At 45.7% G+C, this 16,616-nt stretch overlaps 1 protein-coding gene across 1 annotated transcript in view; it reads left to right on the forward strand.

Annotated features, from left to right (window-relative positions):
- Positions 1–16,616, forward strand: part of LOC136648311 (uncharacterized) — a 79,614-nt gene that overhangs the window by 9,350 nt on the left and 53,648 nt on the right. Inside the window, exon 2 of the mRNA XM_066624424.1 lies at positions 6,125–6,335. Coding sequence (XP_066480521.1) covers positions 6,125–6,335 — 211 coding nt within the window. The remainder of the gene's footprint in view (positions 1–6,124; positions 6,336–16,616) is intronic.

Consider the following 16,616-nt stretch of genomic DNA (forward strand, 5'->3'; position numbering starts at 1 on the left):
AACCTCCTGATTTTAGAAATGGGCTATGTCAGAAGGCCAGATGCAAGGGAGGGCACCAGGATGCAGGTCTCTTGTTATCTGGTGGGCTCCCTGGGGCATTTGGTGGGCCGCTGTGAGATACAGGAAGCTGGACTAGATGGGCCTATGGCCTGATCCAGTGGGGCTGTTCTTATGTATGTTCAGAGGCTGGCCAGGCCATCTGGTCCTTCAGCCAGTGTCCATGCTGGCCCGCTGCTCATGACATCCCTCCCTTTGGCTTAGGTTAATTTCTAATATGTGTATCCTTATTGTTTCACAAAACATATGCACCAACACGTCTTTTTTTTTTTTAGCAGGGCCAATTCATCTTTCCTTAGTAACTCCTGGACCCTATTTTTCTTTCTGGGGTTGCCTTCTTTAAAGTGTGTTAGTTCAATCTCTTAGTTCAGGGACCTGTTTCTTCTCCAGCATCTGTAGAGTTAAATCTCTGAATGTATGGGTCAATATTGTATCTATTTTTCATGACCATGAAAGCACACACAGAAACACTAAGACTCAGTGCAGTGTACATTTCACACCACAGCTGCTTTGGCATGGTTTAAACTCTTGATAACATGTTGTAAGACAGTTATGATTATCTAGTATACTGTTAGCACCACAATCACTCTTTTGGTTTTTAAATCAGTGGAAGATAGGCTCCTGCAGGGAAGAAAAATGAATGTAGCATTCTGTGGCAGAATAGGGCCTTGGCAGTGAGCTTGGGCAGCAATCTCTGGTATGGAAAGAGAGGAGTTACAAGACTCTCTGTATTTTCATTGGAGAAACGGGAGACGGTATAACACAATGGCCTAATACTACCCACTACCAAGATCCACTTGGGGATGGATGGTAGAGCTCATGATTTGAATGCAGAAGGACCAAGTTTATTTCCTGGTTACTTCGGGTAAGGCTGGGAGAAACCTGTCTGCACCCCTGAAGAACCACTACCAGTCAATGTACACACAACTGACAAGGCAGGCTGATTCAGCACAAGGTAGCTCCACGTGATCCCATTTGCCACCAGCCAGGTTCTATCAGATTAAAGGCAGAATGAATCAGCCACCCCTGGCTTCCAGTGAGCACAGGGCGTATTTGAAAGAAACTATGCAACTGTTCAGATGTCTTTTTCTTTCCCTTGCAGCTATGCCAAAACATTGCTGTCCTCTGCTTAGACATTCTTTTCTGATTCATGAGGTTGGCCATCCCAAGCTTTGCCACCACTGGAAAGGGCAGTTTGTGATCACCCTCCATGAAAATGTGTCAGATGTAAAAGTAGTGCTTCAGATCTTGCTAATACTGCTTCTTAATGCAGAAGAAATGTTTCTGCTGGATGAAATGAGGCACACCCATCTCCTAAGGGCTGAGGACTCAGTTATCCAAACACACCTAGTGTAAGGAGCAACTCACCATTACAAGGAGAAGCAGTAACTCAGGGCAGGTCCAACCTGCTCTTCTGTCTTTAACTAATTTAAAAAATCAATTTTTTCTGAGTTCACTTTCAATCCCTTGTTTGTTTTCCTGCGTGCATTTATGTGGATCTTACTCTTATTATGAACATGTATAATAATATGTTCCAACATGGCATTTTACAACAAATTTGTTATAACAAATAACAAACATGGCATTTTATACTTGCAGTGCCTACACAGGAGGTCTGGTCTAGAGGGTAGAGCCTCCATTTGCCTGAAGATAACATCCGAAGGTCGCCAGTTCGAGGCCACCGTGCGACCTTGAAGCAGCTGACAAGCTGAGCCGAGTTATTCCATCTGCTCTGAGCGTGGGAGTATGGAGGCCAGAATGTGAAAACAGATCAAGAAAGTAACACCTGAATGTTGTGGTTCTTGTAAGATAGAACACTCTTTCAAACTGTAAAAATCTCTACAGGGATTTAATAAGCCTGCCTATGTAAACCGCCTTGAATAAAGTCTTGAATAAAGACCAAGAAAGGCGGTATATAAATACCTGTATTAATTAAATTATTAATTAATTAATTACACAGGTTACTGGGAGCTGTGAGGCAAAGCCCTGCAGTGAGACTGTAAAGGTACTCCCGTGCCTGTACGCTGATGGCACACTGGGTTCTACTACTGCTTGGTTTTGAGGGTTCAGGAGTTGGCCTGGCCAACTGGACCTTCCAATGCAGTGATTTTCAACCAGTGTGCCATGGCCCATTGGTGTGCCATGAAAGGTCTTCAGGTGTGCTGTGGGAGTTTGGAGCATAGGGTTAAAAATCACTGAAAAAAAACTCTTGTTTCTTCCTCTGAATCAGGGGTGTCCAAACTCTTTAAGGCAGGAGGGCCACATCTCTCTGACACTGTGTCGGCTGAGGAAAAAAAAGAATCAATTTACATTTTAATTTGAATAAATTTACATAAATTTACATGAATGAATAATAGTCTTGCAATAGTTCAAGGCCTAAAAAAGGCCTTGCACAAAACAAGGCCGGCCTTTCCGTCACTGCCGTGAAACAGCAAGCCGTGAAGGGAGTCCTTATCCCACAGCTCACGTGAGAGGTTGAACAGTTGCCCTCACGCTGAGAGCAGAAGCATCGGGCCAGCACGGGCTCCAGCAAGTCTTCAGAGGGCCAGGGACTCATTGGAGACTGCGGGTCCCCGTGGGCCAGATTGGGAGTCCCTGAGGGCCGCAAGTGGCCCCCGGGCCCGGGTTGGACACCCCAGCTCTCAATGAACAGTCAATTAATTACTACAGACAGTTGTCCTAAAAACAGAGCTGCAGAACCCAGAAGAGTCTCCTGGAAGCCAAAACTCACATGCAAGAAATGAAGACCATAGTGTTCAATGTACCGTGAGAAGGAAAACACTGAAAATCACTGCCCTAATGGGTGATAGCCATCAACCCATGCCTGACCTGGCCAATCCCTGTTGCCACTGCAAATTGCAATAGTAGATGTTGCAAAATGCTTCTAAGATTTCCCCTGCTATTACACAAAAGAGTTTTTTTTTAATATGAATGAGCAATTAAAAGCATGAGTTAATAATGACAACCTATTTTATAGCTAACTTTCTTCTTTGAATTGGCACCTGTGCTCATTTCTGCTGTGGACTTTTAATAATACGAAAGTTAATGTAAATATGATCTTCAGCTACTGTTATTAATAGTGCTGCTCTGTCCTATAATTCACTCAGGGTTTGCACTGAAAGCTCTTACAATTGCATCTTTCACCTCAGGGGACCAACTAAGAAAGAGCTTTCAGTTCAGTACACAACTTGGTAGCTTTTCAGGAGAAGAATGGGCTCCAATAAGAAGGAGGAAGTGGAAAAATGCTACTGTATGAATGGATTACTGCCTTTTATAGGATCCAAGACACTGGATATTATGGGAAGAAATGTTGCATGTCACCTTGCATTTAGTTTGAACTTACAAAATAGAAGATGGCACAAAATAGGGTTCAGGGGATATCTGCCTAAGGCCCAAGTCCTAACCAACTTTCCAGCACTGGCATAGCGGTGCCAATGGGACATGTGCTGCATCCTGCAGTTGGGTGTCATACACGGAGGCCTCCTCAAAGTAAGGGAATGTTTGTTTCCTTACCTCAGAGCTGCATTGCCCTTATTTCAGCGCTGAAAAGTGGGTTAGGATTGCACCCTTAGTTTCTTCATGGTCAGAAGCTCCAGCATCAACCATTTCCTGATATGAAGTAATTTGGTTTGAAAAATGTTGTTGATCTTGATTGCTCAGAATCTTAGAACATAAGAAGAGCCATTCTGGATCAGGTCAAAGGCCCATCAAGTTCAACTTCCTGTGTCTCACAGTGGCCCACCAAATGCCTCAGGGAGCAAACTAGACAACAGACACAATCTGTGTCCTGGTACCCTCCCCTGCATCTGGCATTCAGCATCTGGCATCTTGAATTAGCATAAGGGCCTGTATTCTTTTCAGCACATTTATACTAGGCACATTTCTGAGAAATAATTACAATCATGACTGGAGTACCAAAGCACTGTTTATGCACAATCAAGACCTGTTGGGCAATAAGAAAAGGTCAAGATCACTCCAAAATAATGTAAATAATAACAATGGAGATTGACTTTTGTCACAAGAGATACATATTCTTATGTATTAAATAATTATTAGCAATTTTCCATCACACTCTGTAATCATACTCTAGAATGACCAAGACAACGGACCTAGGATAGGACTATTCAGACAGAAAGATACTTGGTTCTCAATAAGTAGGGCAGGACAGTGGACCTGAAGGTAAGAAGAAAGAGAGGGAGACCAATGACTATGGTCTCCCCTGCCCTCTCATGCAGGTGCTTCCCTAAGCAGCCAGGCAGACAAGGAGGAGGAAGTAATGTGTGAAGTTTCTTTGGTCAAGGGGGAGGGGGTTCAAACTGGTAGGTATGGTGAATCTGGCCCAATTCAAGTGGCAGATCTGCTCAGAGTGCTCCTGCACTGAGGTCACAATTGGGCAAGAAGCAAGTATGGTGTCTCTTCTACTTTCTCCCATACGTGAGGAAAGGGTGCCATACATTCTCTGCTTTGGGGAAAAAGAAATCACTGTACTTGGAAACACTGAAGTGATGAGGGGTAACCACCCCAAACACAGCATGACCAACTCTCATGAGCAGAAATCCTGGGGGAGGAAGCCACAGACACCCCACCTGTATGACTACATTACTACATGATGATAGTAATTGTTGAAAGCCCTACATAAACAATAACAAGCAGGAGTTAGTAAGCATTAGCGAATTATTATAAATTGTTAGATATGCATGACAAGAACAACCCATTACAGTGATTTCAGAAGGCATCTAAATGAATAAAGGTTAAATATGTGCTGAAACTAACACAATACGTGCACGGGCAAGTTTCAGCTTAGGATGTGGATCACCTGCAAAGAACATGCCCAAGAAGTGAGTGAAATAATGAACACAGATCCACACCTACTGTATGACGGAGCTTTCAAAAATGGATGAGAAATATGAAATGCAGTATTACGGAAATCAACGCTATACAGTTTCCAGTGCTCACATTAATACAGCATTTCAACCCCCTCCCCTTTAAACAGCAACAACAACAAAATCAGAAAAATCAAGTTGTATAGTGGGTTGTTATGTAGATCAGGAATGTCAGTTCATGAGTGAATGGGGGGGGGGTGCATCCAAAGTTCCATCCTAAAATGACTTTGCAAAGAGCAGCGGGGCATTTTTAAATAACTACTTCCAAAGGAGTAGCCCTGTTAGTCTTTAAGATTCTTTGTAGTTTTTACTTTCCAATAGATAGAGGTGTTTGTTTCTGGTGAGTAATGCTTTTTGTTTACAAACCTGCAGCCATGTTTTCCCACTTCAAATGCCAAGTGGAAGAAATATGTTTTTAAATTCCACCAGAAATCCTGTAAAGAGGGGGCTGATGTTTTGGTAGTTCATTCCAGAGATTTAGTGCCACAACAGAAAAGGGCCTTGACTTCAGATGGTGGCAATATAACTGGACAGGCAGTTACCAGAGAAATATCTATTGACTCAATCAATGCGGAGTCCAAGTTGAGTTGGATCTGAGTTATTTTATCCTCAAGAGGTTTTGCAAAAGAATCACAGTGGGAATCACATTAAAAGGATCTCTGTGATTCTTCTGAGGTGTTAAATACAACAGGCCCCACACAATGTGGCACAGCTTTACTGGGCAACATTCTGAAGACAAGATGATGGCAGAGAAGAAATCCCTCTTCACTGCCATCACTGCCACAAAGCAGGCACTAAGTTTTGCTCTAGCCTGTGTTTGGTCAGATTTGTCATGAGTCTTCTGCCACCATCACTCTACTGAGCTGATTCATCACCTGAAGCTCTTCAGCTAACCAAGAAGCTGACTGAACTCCATGACCTGGCTGAGGTAGGAGCAATTTGATCCACTACTCTAGCCATTCACCAATTCCAAAGTCAGCCACAACAATGGGTAAACCACTGGCCTTAGTACAGGAAACCACCCCCCAGCCCTAAGTAAACCATTGGATCCATTAGCCTTCCGGGTGGGCCATACCATTAGGTTCCCCACCCTTGCAGAATTTAGGTGCGGCCATCAGCCTACACCCTACCAGGTAAGGATCTGTCCATGACAAAGGAGTAACCGCAATCTCCTCCACCACCAGATTACTTTGCCCAGCAGTGAAAATCAGGTACAACAGGAGCCCAGCCTTGTCCTTTGGACAACAACTTGATGAGACAGACTCATGTTGTCATGACAGCAATGAAATCCTGAGCCAGACCTACTTGGGAAGTCTACTTGGACACGGAAATCCTCTTGCACAGTCAGCTATGGGCATTCCCATATCACCGCTGAGATCACCCCAGCAAACTCAGGTAGGAAGTCCACTGGGCAACAAAGTGGTTGGCATACTAACCAAAACCCTGACATCAGGAACTTGGCCCCCATATGCTGCTGGATGGGTCACACAGTAAGGGAGATGGACTCCCAGTAGACCAGTGCAACACCACCTTCCTGACCTTGCAGCTATGGCTGCTGCAGCATATAGATGCCAGGTGAGATTAACTCCCCCCCCCCCCCAGCCTCTTCCAACTAGTTCTCCATGATGGGAGCAAGGTCAGCACCTTCTTCCAGGATTAAATCCTGGATCATGTTTTCTTATTCACCAACCTGACCTTCAACAGCAGCAACTTTGGGCCCCCAGGGCAGCAGATAGAGCCACCAAGGAAGGACCAGGAATACTCTTGTCTTTGACCAAGCCACCTTCTGCTGTAACAGCCTGCCCCACCTCTACCGCCATATCTCACTTTGCTTGTCACTCTTTGGATTGTGGCATATAGTATCAGTAGGGAAAGAGAGAGGGAAAACTAAGATCCTGCAATCCTGACGCTTTCCCCAGTCGTAACAACCCATAGAACAATTTCCAATATACTCGCATTATATACATTATCAAATATATTATTGTTATCCATTACTCGCATTATATACATTATCAAATATATTATTGTTATCCATTCCTACATTCATTATCCATTCCTACATTCATTATCTTCAGAGAAGTGAACAGCACTAATGCTTTGTCTCATAAGTAAAGGACAGACATTTAAATCTGATTGTGATGCCATAGTGTGCCTTAGCAAAATATCATCATCATTTACATAGAGCCATTAGTGTGTATGGTGCTTTGCAACAGAAGAAAAAACATATCCCTGCCCTGAGCGACTCTTAATCTAAAGTACGTAGATACAAGGGAGACAACTGAGGAAGGAGAGTGAATAGCGCCAGGGAAAACTGAGAGGAATATGCAAGTGTTTCCTGTATGAGAACATAGGCTAAGTTGCACTAAGGTGGCGGGACTATGGGGATAGTGCCAAAGGCATCATGGACAAGGTGGACCTGAGGAGGGATTTGAAGGTAGTAAGAGAGGGACCTTCCTTAGGTCATCAGGGAAGAACTTCCAGCCATAAATGGCAGCAAGAGTGTCAAGAAGGACAGCAATCTGCATTCCACAAAGATCTATGTGGTGTCCAGTTGTCTAATTAAGGGCATGTGGTGTCCAGTTGTCTAATTAACCCCTTTCCAGCACTGACATAAGGGCAATGCAGCTCCAAGGTAAGAGAATAAACATTCTGACACCCAACTGCAGGGTGCAACACATGTCCCATTGGCCCAGTGCTGGAAAGCACTGACATAAGGGGTTAGGATTGCACCCTTAGACAATATTTATATGAGCATTCAACCTTCCAACTCTACCCCACTTGCCAAGAGCACTGTGATTACATAGAATGGGGGAAAGCAACTTGATGATCCAGCTCCTTGGCCAACCCAGGATGTTATGTTCAGGGTCATCTGCAGCACTAAAGCACCACATCAAAGAAAGAGGGCAAGGCCCAATACAGAAATGGCAAAGGCTTTTGATGTGTCAGTAATAGGAGTGGTTCCCAGTGCTATGACCTTGAATCTACTCTGTGGTCTCACAGCACTCTAGCGATTAACATTCCTGGGCTTCTAATTATGCCCTTACTGTCTTCAACAACAAACTACAAACCAGCATCAAATATAATTAATTTTACAGATTTAATGATGGCAAAATCTATTCTCCAGTTTCCTGTGCACACGACTGCATTTCGCAGTGGGTACAAGCACACTCTCTTCCCACTTTTCCTCCCAGGGGCTCAGGGTGTCATACATGGGGCGATCTCATTTTGCATTAATGACTGAGGCAAGGCTGCATGATAGTAACTAGCCTAACATCACTTGGGGAGCTTTCAGACTGTGTGCGGATTTGAATTGAAATCTCCACAGTCTCAGTTCAAGTTCAACTATCTCCATTTTACTCGCAGACCTTGTGCTTTGTTGCCTGTGCCTGCATATGCCTTGGCTGGGACAAGTTTTTCACTTTTCAGCCCAATCCTAACTAAATTCCTTTAGGAGATGGAACAGAGTAGGGGTGGGCAGAACAGGGACGTGTTGGGGGTAGGGAGGAGGCCAATAGGGCCCCAAAAGGGGTGGGTTTGGCAGCAGTGGTGCCCACCGAATCTTAACCCTCTTTCTGTGCTCAATCCACCTCCATGGGTCTATGCAGATTTGTGTCAGCAATATCTCTGGTGCAGGTTCAGGTTGACTCATGGGGGCAGCAGGGGCTTACCCCAGGGGAAGAGAGCAAATTTTCCCTTCTCCCGAAGAGGCCTCCAGAGGCCAAAACTCACTCACAGGATTCAGCAATGCCATGTTGGCAATTCTTCATCACCATGGGAGGACTTAAGTAGGATTGGGCTGTTATTCTGTTCTGCCAGCATTTATGGTATCTTTATAGTATGTGTATTGCGGATGGGTTTTTTGTTAGTCTACTTTGCCTTGTTTTGTTTGGGTTGGATTGTATTTATTGTTTTAATTGTTGTACGCTGTCCTGGTAGGTTTTCCTGAAGAGCAGCTTGTCAATCTTCAAAATGAATGAATGAATGAAACAAAGATGCAGCGTAGGATTTTGGTGTTGCTTAATTTTTTTAAAAAATTTAAATTCTTGTAAACCTCCTTGGTTGAAACATCTTCATCCCCCTTGGTTAACATCTTCAGATTTCTTTCTCCTTGCCTGTATCACAAAAGGAGTTCTGAATATTTAGTGCCATCATGGGTTTATCTGTTGAGTGGGTTTTCCCACTGTTGAAAGATGCATGCTGTTCATGATCTTCTCAAATAAATTTGTTTGCTAACAATCAAAGATGACAAGACGAGAACCATCTGCACATCTTGCGGGTATATGCAGACTGTAATTTAGAGTTGATTTATGTGCTTGAAAGTCAGGAACATGAGAAGCCCAGTAGGGCATTGCTGTTGACACATTCTTGACTGTGGTGCAATGTGCAATTTATGATGCAGGTATCTGCGTCTGGAGACACAATGCTCCAGATTTCTGTAAGAATTCCACCCCTTTTTTGAGGTGAAAAGATAATGGGAATGAGATTATGCATATACGTATGGGCTTATGCCTGAGTCATGCATGATGTATGCATGGTAGTGGAGCATCTCAGACCCATGAGGCATACTCTATTTTTGGTTTCTTAGAATGTGAGTTACTCCTTACAATCTAAGAATGAACCATAAAAGCCTAATTTAGTCATGCATTACCCACAGCCTAAATAAATTCAACTAGTATGTGTGACAAAAGGAGCTGGACATCTAAAGATAACAAAAGGGAAAATCAAATTGGATGCTGTGTTAAAAGCAGACAATTGTTCTTAAAGAAAAATTTATTTATACATTTTATTGTATGTATACTCTGCCTTCTTATTATAGCACTTGACATTTGCACTGTGCTTTCTGAGCGTGCAAAGGGCTTCACATATATTGTCTTGATGTCTTCCTTGCAACAACCATGTAGGGTAAACATCATCCCCATGTTGCAGCTGAGGAGTTGAGGCTGAGAGGGAGTGGCTTGTCTAAGGTCACTTATGGCTCAATCCTATCAGTCTTTTACAACAGTGGGACTACTATATCATTGGCGTTAAAGTCCCTGTGAAACCATGAAGAATGTACTGCTGCTGGGTTACTTGAGGTCACTGCTGTAAGGTGGCCGCTGCAGTAGATGTCCACCACCATGGACCCTGGATGGCTCCAGAGGCAGATAGGATGGTGTGGGGTGTGTTCATAGCGGGGTGGGGGGGAGGAAGACTAAACAGGGCAGGGAGGAGGAAGAACCAGGGGTCTGTCAAGGGTGGGAAGAGATGACTCCGGCAGCAGTGACTTTCACTGAATCCTATTCTCCATTTTTCAACTGCTCTTTGGCTCTCCTTGAACTTGTGCCAGCAAAATGGCTGGTGCTGGTCCAAGGATACCAATAGGCAATTGGGCAGCCTACCAGGAGGTAAGTAGAAAATATTTTTATTTATCTCCTGCAGGCTGTTTCCACCCCCTCACCCCCCGCTGGCATGGCTGTATGCTATAATGCAGGGGTCTCCAAACCCTGGCCCGGGGGCAGATGTGGCCCGCAGCAAGCCTCTATCTGGCCCACTGCCAGCCTCTTGTCCCCTGAAAGCCCCTGGCCCACTTTGCCAAACATGACTGGAATTATGCTCTGGTTGCATCTGCTGGGTATTCTAAGGGCCAGAGAGGTTGAATGAATGAGCCCATTCATTCATTCATTTATTCACACATCTAAGTTCCATCTCTAATTTATTTATATAAATTTTATATTTAAATTTTTTTTCAGCCATCAAAACCGTGCCAGACATTTGATGCGGCCCTCAGGCCAAAATGTTTGGAGACCCTTGCATAATGTATGGGGGAGAGGAGTGGGTGACTTCATGGCTAAGATGAGATTCAAAGTTCATGATTCACAGCTCAGTCTCTTTACCATTATGCTACCCCAGCTCATGTACACACCAGTTATCTTCCTTGCCAAAGCACAGGACACATTCAGGGAAGGGGGAGGGAAAGAAGTTTGCTATCATGGCATTGAGTGAGCTTAAGCAAAGTTATAGCCTCTTGCACCTTCAGACAAGACCCTTTTACTCAACACTATAGGAATGGGACAAACTACATGAAAAATATCCACAGAATATGCTGCAAAGATTGAGTTTCATTGGCTAGTCTAATAAGATCTCACATGGGCTATTAGTCTGCTTCCATTGAACTAGTGGCATGAAAGAAGGATGTCCTTGTGTGAATTTTCTGGAGCTGTTCTGTTCTGAAATAAGCAAAGCCCACCATCGTGTAGAAGATACGGCACATTTTCAAACTGTGTGTTTCCTCTGGAATTGTCATATGTTTTTCACTCACTCATTACAGGTGGCCCATATGATGTCATCCATTCATTGTCCTGTCTTTTCCCCCTGCTTAAATAGTCATATTTATTAAAGGGGAAAATGTGACTTATAGCCCTATCCTAACCTGTGCTGGGAGGCCGGCTGGCCTGCCCCTTATTCAGAGTGGGGCTGGGGTTGCCTGGGCTCAGCTTGGGGGAAGGGGAATTGATTCCTCTTACTCCAGGTAACGCTGCAGCAGGCCCAATGGAGCTACTTGGATCTGAACCACCTAAAGAGGTGGCGTAGGGAGCTCAGTGGTGTGCTGGGTCAGCCAGGAATGGGGTTAGGATCTTGCCCAAGTGCCAGATCCTGGTCCTATCCCCTGCTCAGCCCCAGCCTGCCCACCAGTAGGCTCACTACCTGCCCTCCCCTGGCCCCAGAATGCCTCCGTTCTGCCCTCCCCCACCCCCACAGACCTGCCTGCTGGCCCAACACTGCTGGAACGAACCTACCTGTCCCCTGGTGCAATGGTGCCAGAGCCGGCCTCTGGAGACCGGTGCACGTCCATGGGCTGGCCTCCTGACTCCCAAAGTGGCATGAAAGTGCCCCATGGCACTTTTGCAAAACCTCTGGGCTGACACAAGGCTGTTTGGATTGCACCCTTTGGATTGTGACCTTAGAATAATAGAATCATCGAGTTGGAAGTGACCTAGTGCAGTGGTTTTCAAACTGGGGTGTTGTGACACCCCACCCTGAAGGCCCTGGCCTCTGCCCCCTTAAGGGACAGGGGCAGCAAGGCGGCAGGGAGAAAGCAGCTGCAGGGGGCTGCAGGGGCTGGCATTTACTTGCCAGTCCCTGCAGCAGTGTCTGGGGGTAGGGGTGGGGAACCCTGTGGGAGCGTCTACACGACTCCCCAGCCTGCAAAAAGGGAAAGTGGAGCAATCGGGCTCTGCCTCAGCAAGACTGGAAGTGGAGCGTGATCGCTGTGCTTTCACTTTCTACGGGCTGGGGAACCCTGCAGACACTCGAGCAGGGCTCCCCACATCCCCAGGATGCTGCTGCAGGGACTGGTGAGTGCATCCCAGTCCCTGCAGCCCCCCTGAGCGACATGATCCTGGGGATTGCGTCGCTGCCTTCCCCACTGCCCCTGCTGCCTCCCTCCCCTCCCCTGCAGGGAGTTTCTGCACTTTTCAAACTCCCGGAGAGTTTGAAAACTGCAGACCTAGTGGGTCATCTAATCCAACCTCTTGCCTGTGGAAGGAAATCCGCCTAGAGCAGTGGTTCTCAAACTGGTGGGTCATGACCCACCGTGTAATGCTTTCCCTGTCCCTTTAAGGGGCAGGTGAAGGGGAGGGAGGCAACAACGCGATCCCCAGGATAGCGTCGCTAAGGGGGGCGAGGCAACCTAATCCTGAGCAGCCCGGAACTGCGGGACCCAGCGGCTCCACAAAGGGCTCCCACCAGATCCAGAGTCTCCCATGCTACTGCGGGAGGCTCCTCGGGAAAAGGGGACGTTCGTCCCCTTCCCCTGAGTAAGGAAAGCAGCTCCGCAATGGGACTACTGTTGTGCCCCTCCTCCTCCTTTGTAGGCTCAATGAGAGCATCCAAAGGAGGAGGAACATCTAAAGGAGGCGGCAGCCAGATTGAGAAGCCGCCACGGCCTCTTCCTCTTTGTGTTCACCAAACATGAAGAGAAGGAGCCACCTCCTCCTCTTCTGGGAGAACCCAGAAGTGTTGTCATGACGTTGCTGTCCTGGGCATCACGGCCCCTGGCAACACAGGTGGAAAAGGGACATCTCTGGCAACTGTACTTGAAAGAAAAGAAACACTTGGTCAAGACATGTTGTGGAGTCTGTTCTACAGGGGTATACTATGAAAGAAGGAATGTTCCATTTACTAGGAGTACAGGCAATCTACGTAAATGGCAGGGTAGAGGAAAATTGACAGGACTGACTGGAGGTAGAGATCTTGCTTGGATAGGGCAGACTCCTTGCATTGGCTTGAGCTGGAATCTCATTCCATTCATTTTCAATTCTAGCTTGGTGGGTTTCTGTGAAACTAGATTGTGCCAGGAATAATTTCCTTGTAAGCTACTGTGGAGGGAAGGGCAAATCCTGGGGCCCAATTCACCAAACGTCTTCCTTCCCCCCCAGCACTTCAGCAGGGGAGGGGAACTCAGAAACTAGATAGAGCCCGTTCCACAAGTCTCTCTTGGGACTAGCCCCATGAAATTTAGCAACAGAGCTGAATTAATGACCTGGTCCTTAGACAGCTGGAGTTTGACTTAGCAAAAAAATAAGAGAAAGGAAAGAAAGTGGCACTCACTTCCTGCACCACTACGTGTGCTGCTGCTGGACTAGCTGGGGCATCACTTTTTCCTTTCATCTTCACTCTCTTGGGGACCATCATCAGTCCCAGCAGGCCAATAACCCTGTAAAGCCCCCAAGCAAACCATCTGAATTCCCGAGTGCTGGAAATGGCACTACCACCTGCTGAAAGTTATACAGGCAGCGCCTTGTGTAGAACAATCTGGCTACAGCTTCTCTTCAGCCTACCGGTGAGTGGTAAAGAACATGGAATAGATTGTATAGCAAGGGCAAGTTGCCAGGAATCACCTGCCAAATTAATGGGCCAGCTAAAATGTGTGAATGTGTTTAACTATTTCACCTCAAAAAACAGATGGTGGACATACTAGAGCTGTTCTCTGGAGTATCTTACATAGGATATGTTGCAGTGAAGGACACTGGCTTCATTCTGAGGTGCTCGTGTGTTAGAAAGGGGAATATTCTGTACATCTGGCAACACTAAATACGGAACTGAGACTTTCAAGTATTGTTTGAATGGCTTGTGAACTTTTCAGTGATGTCTTCCTGATTATCAAAGTAATGCTGAAAGTTTAAAGACCAGTGTGGGATGCTGCGTTCATTGTTTTTTAGATACGGGTCTGATAATAACTTGGTTTCCTTACCAGTGATGAATATGCAGATCAAAGTTGAAACATAGGAAACGGCATGGACTTGTTTGGTGCTCATAGTGGAATGTTGATGCTCTGACAGAAGGCAACCTTCCAAAAAAAACTTTGGAGAGACTGGGAACCCCACGAGTAGCATTTATATGCCGTAAATCCTTTCAGCAATCCATCTTCTATGTCTCTGTTTTCGGTATCACATATTGTAATAGGATTAGCTATATGCATTCGTCCTGGATTGGCATATACATGTTATAATTAGCTTTATATTTAAATAAATGAACTTATTTTGTTCCTTAGGCAGTCAAGATCCAGACAGTAGGAACAATCTCTCTTTTTGTTAAATTTCCTTGCATTTGTTTGATCTTCTGTGGAGATTTATTTATTAATACAAGATTTATTTATTTATTTAATCAGTAACAGGTTATCTAGTGGAAGTAGTTGGTAACATGTAACGTGTGTGTGTGTGTGCGTGTCTGTCTGTCTGTCTGTCTGTCTGTGTGATATAAAGTAGATTTAGAGATACATTTTCTGTTGTTGCTTTGTGGCAAAAAGGTCTCAGTTGTCCCCTAGCAGGCTAGGCTGGTGTGAGGATGCGCACTGGTCTCCCCGAGCCAGATCTGGATTGGGAAGGGTGAGTTCATGCCAGCCCAGGCAGGGAGGGGCAGGGGATTGGAGAGGGTGGCAGGTGGGTGGAACAGAGGTGAGGAAGTGGCTTTTTGGGTGGGGATGGGTAGACTGGGAGGAGGCAGATTAGGCCTAGAAAGGGACTGGGATCAGCTTTGGCACCATAGGCCACATCTTATCGCCAACTCCCAGCCCAATCGGACTTACACTGACTGCTCGGATTTGCGTCAGTGAATTTGCTGGCACAAATCAGAGTAGCCCTATGGGGTGTGGCTGGTGTGTGATGCCGGTAAGGGGAAAAATATCCCCTTACTCTGAGTTACACTCCAGGTGGCACCTGACTTTCACTGGATACAGCTTAGATCACCTGACCTGCCTGTTCCAGCACAAGTTAAGATTGGGCTGCCCATGCATTTGTCTATAGCCCAGTGCTGACTGCTGAAAAGCAGCCTCAAAGTGTACTCTGGTAGTGCACTGAGTAGTGCGCTGCCAGAGTGAAAGTGGGGAGGCTGGAGCTTTCATGTATGAATTGCCAGACCACTGGCTACCTGCTGCAGCAGGTAAACTGGTGGGGGAGATGGGAGGGGGTGGAATGGAGAGGGAGGGCAAAACAGATTGGGAAGGGGGAAGAATGGGGTGGGAGACTGTAGTAAGGGGTGTATCTGGTGGTGATGGAGTGAGCCGGATCCTGTCCCTACCAACAGAAGCCTTCCCTCCCCCTTTCTCTCTTCAGACTTGCACCAGCAAAATCACTGGTGCAGGTACAAGAATACCATTACAGGTTGGGAGGCTTACAGAGGGGAAAAAGGACTTAAATTTTCTTTCCCACTGAAGCCTCCTACTCTGTCCCCCCACACTGGACACACCTTTTCATTGCAGCTGCACCAGGTGAGGCGGAAGGATAGGATTGGCTTTTAGTGCCCTCAACCCCTATTTTGAAAAATGTAACTTTTACTGCATTCTTATTTTTGTATAACTCCCTTATTTGAAATATACTAGAGATCGAAACATCTTGTATGAGTGAAGGAACCTGAAAAGGCATTTGATATTCATGTAAACCACTGGTTCCCAACCTGTAGTCCATGGTTCACAGGTGGTCCGCGAGACCCTGAGAAGTGGTCCATGAGTTCTCAGAAAAAAAATAGCCCTCAGTCACTTCCAGTGTCTCACAGAGTAAGGGCTCTCCATGGACCACCAGAGAGAGCAGTGAATGGACTCACTGCAGCTGCAACTGTCACTGAAGTGTTGGCTGTGGCTGTGGGTGATCCATTCTCTGCCCTCTCCGGGAGTCCATGGGGAGCGCTAACTCAGGAGATGCTTCCCCACGGACCACCAGAGAGGGCAGAGAATAGGCTGCCCACTGCCGGCAACTAAAGCAGCAACCCACACATCTTCTCTGTAATGAAGAAAACTAACAAATCTCTTATAAATCTTCTCAAATTATTACAAATTTAATTGTGTTTTTTGTGTGCTGGGGTTGGGGGGTTTGCATGTGGTCCATGACAATTACAGTCTTTACCTCAGTGGTTCACATGCTCCTAAAGGTTGGGAGTCACTGATGTAAACCAAAGGAAGCTTTGCTTTTGAATTGCATCCTTTTGCTTTTGAATTTACCAGTCTTCCATAACTGTGGTCAGCAAAGGAATGAGCTGGAATAAAGATTAGGAATTAAAAACTTAATACAGGTACTGATGTGGACTTCCTTTGTGGTCCAAGTACTTACAAAACAAGTAAGTAAACATTCCTCAATTACATGCCAAACAAAATAAAGTTTGTATTGTTATATTAAAAGTTAATGCCTGAAGGCTTTTGTGCTC

This window comes from Tiliqua scincoides, chromosome 4 (assembly GCF_035046505.1).
Source record: "Tiliqua scincoides isolate rTilSci1 chromosome 4, rTilSci1.hap2, whole genome shotgun sequence".
Taxonomy (NCBI): domain Eukaryota; kingdom Metazoa; phylum Chordata; class Lepidosauria; order Squamata; family Scincidae; genus Tiliqua; species Tiliqua scincoides.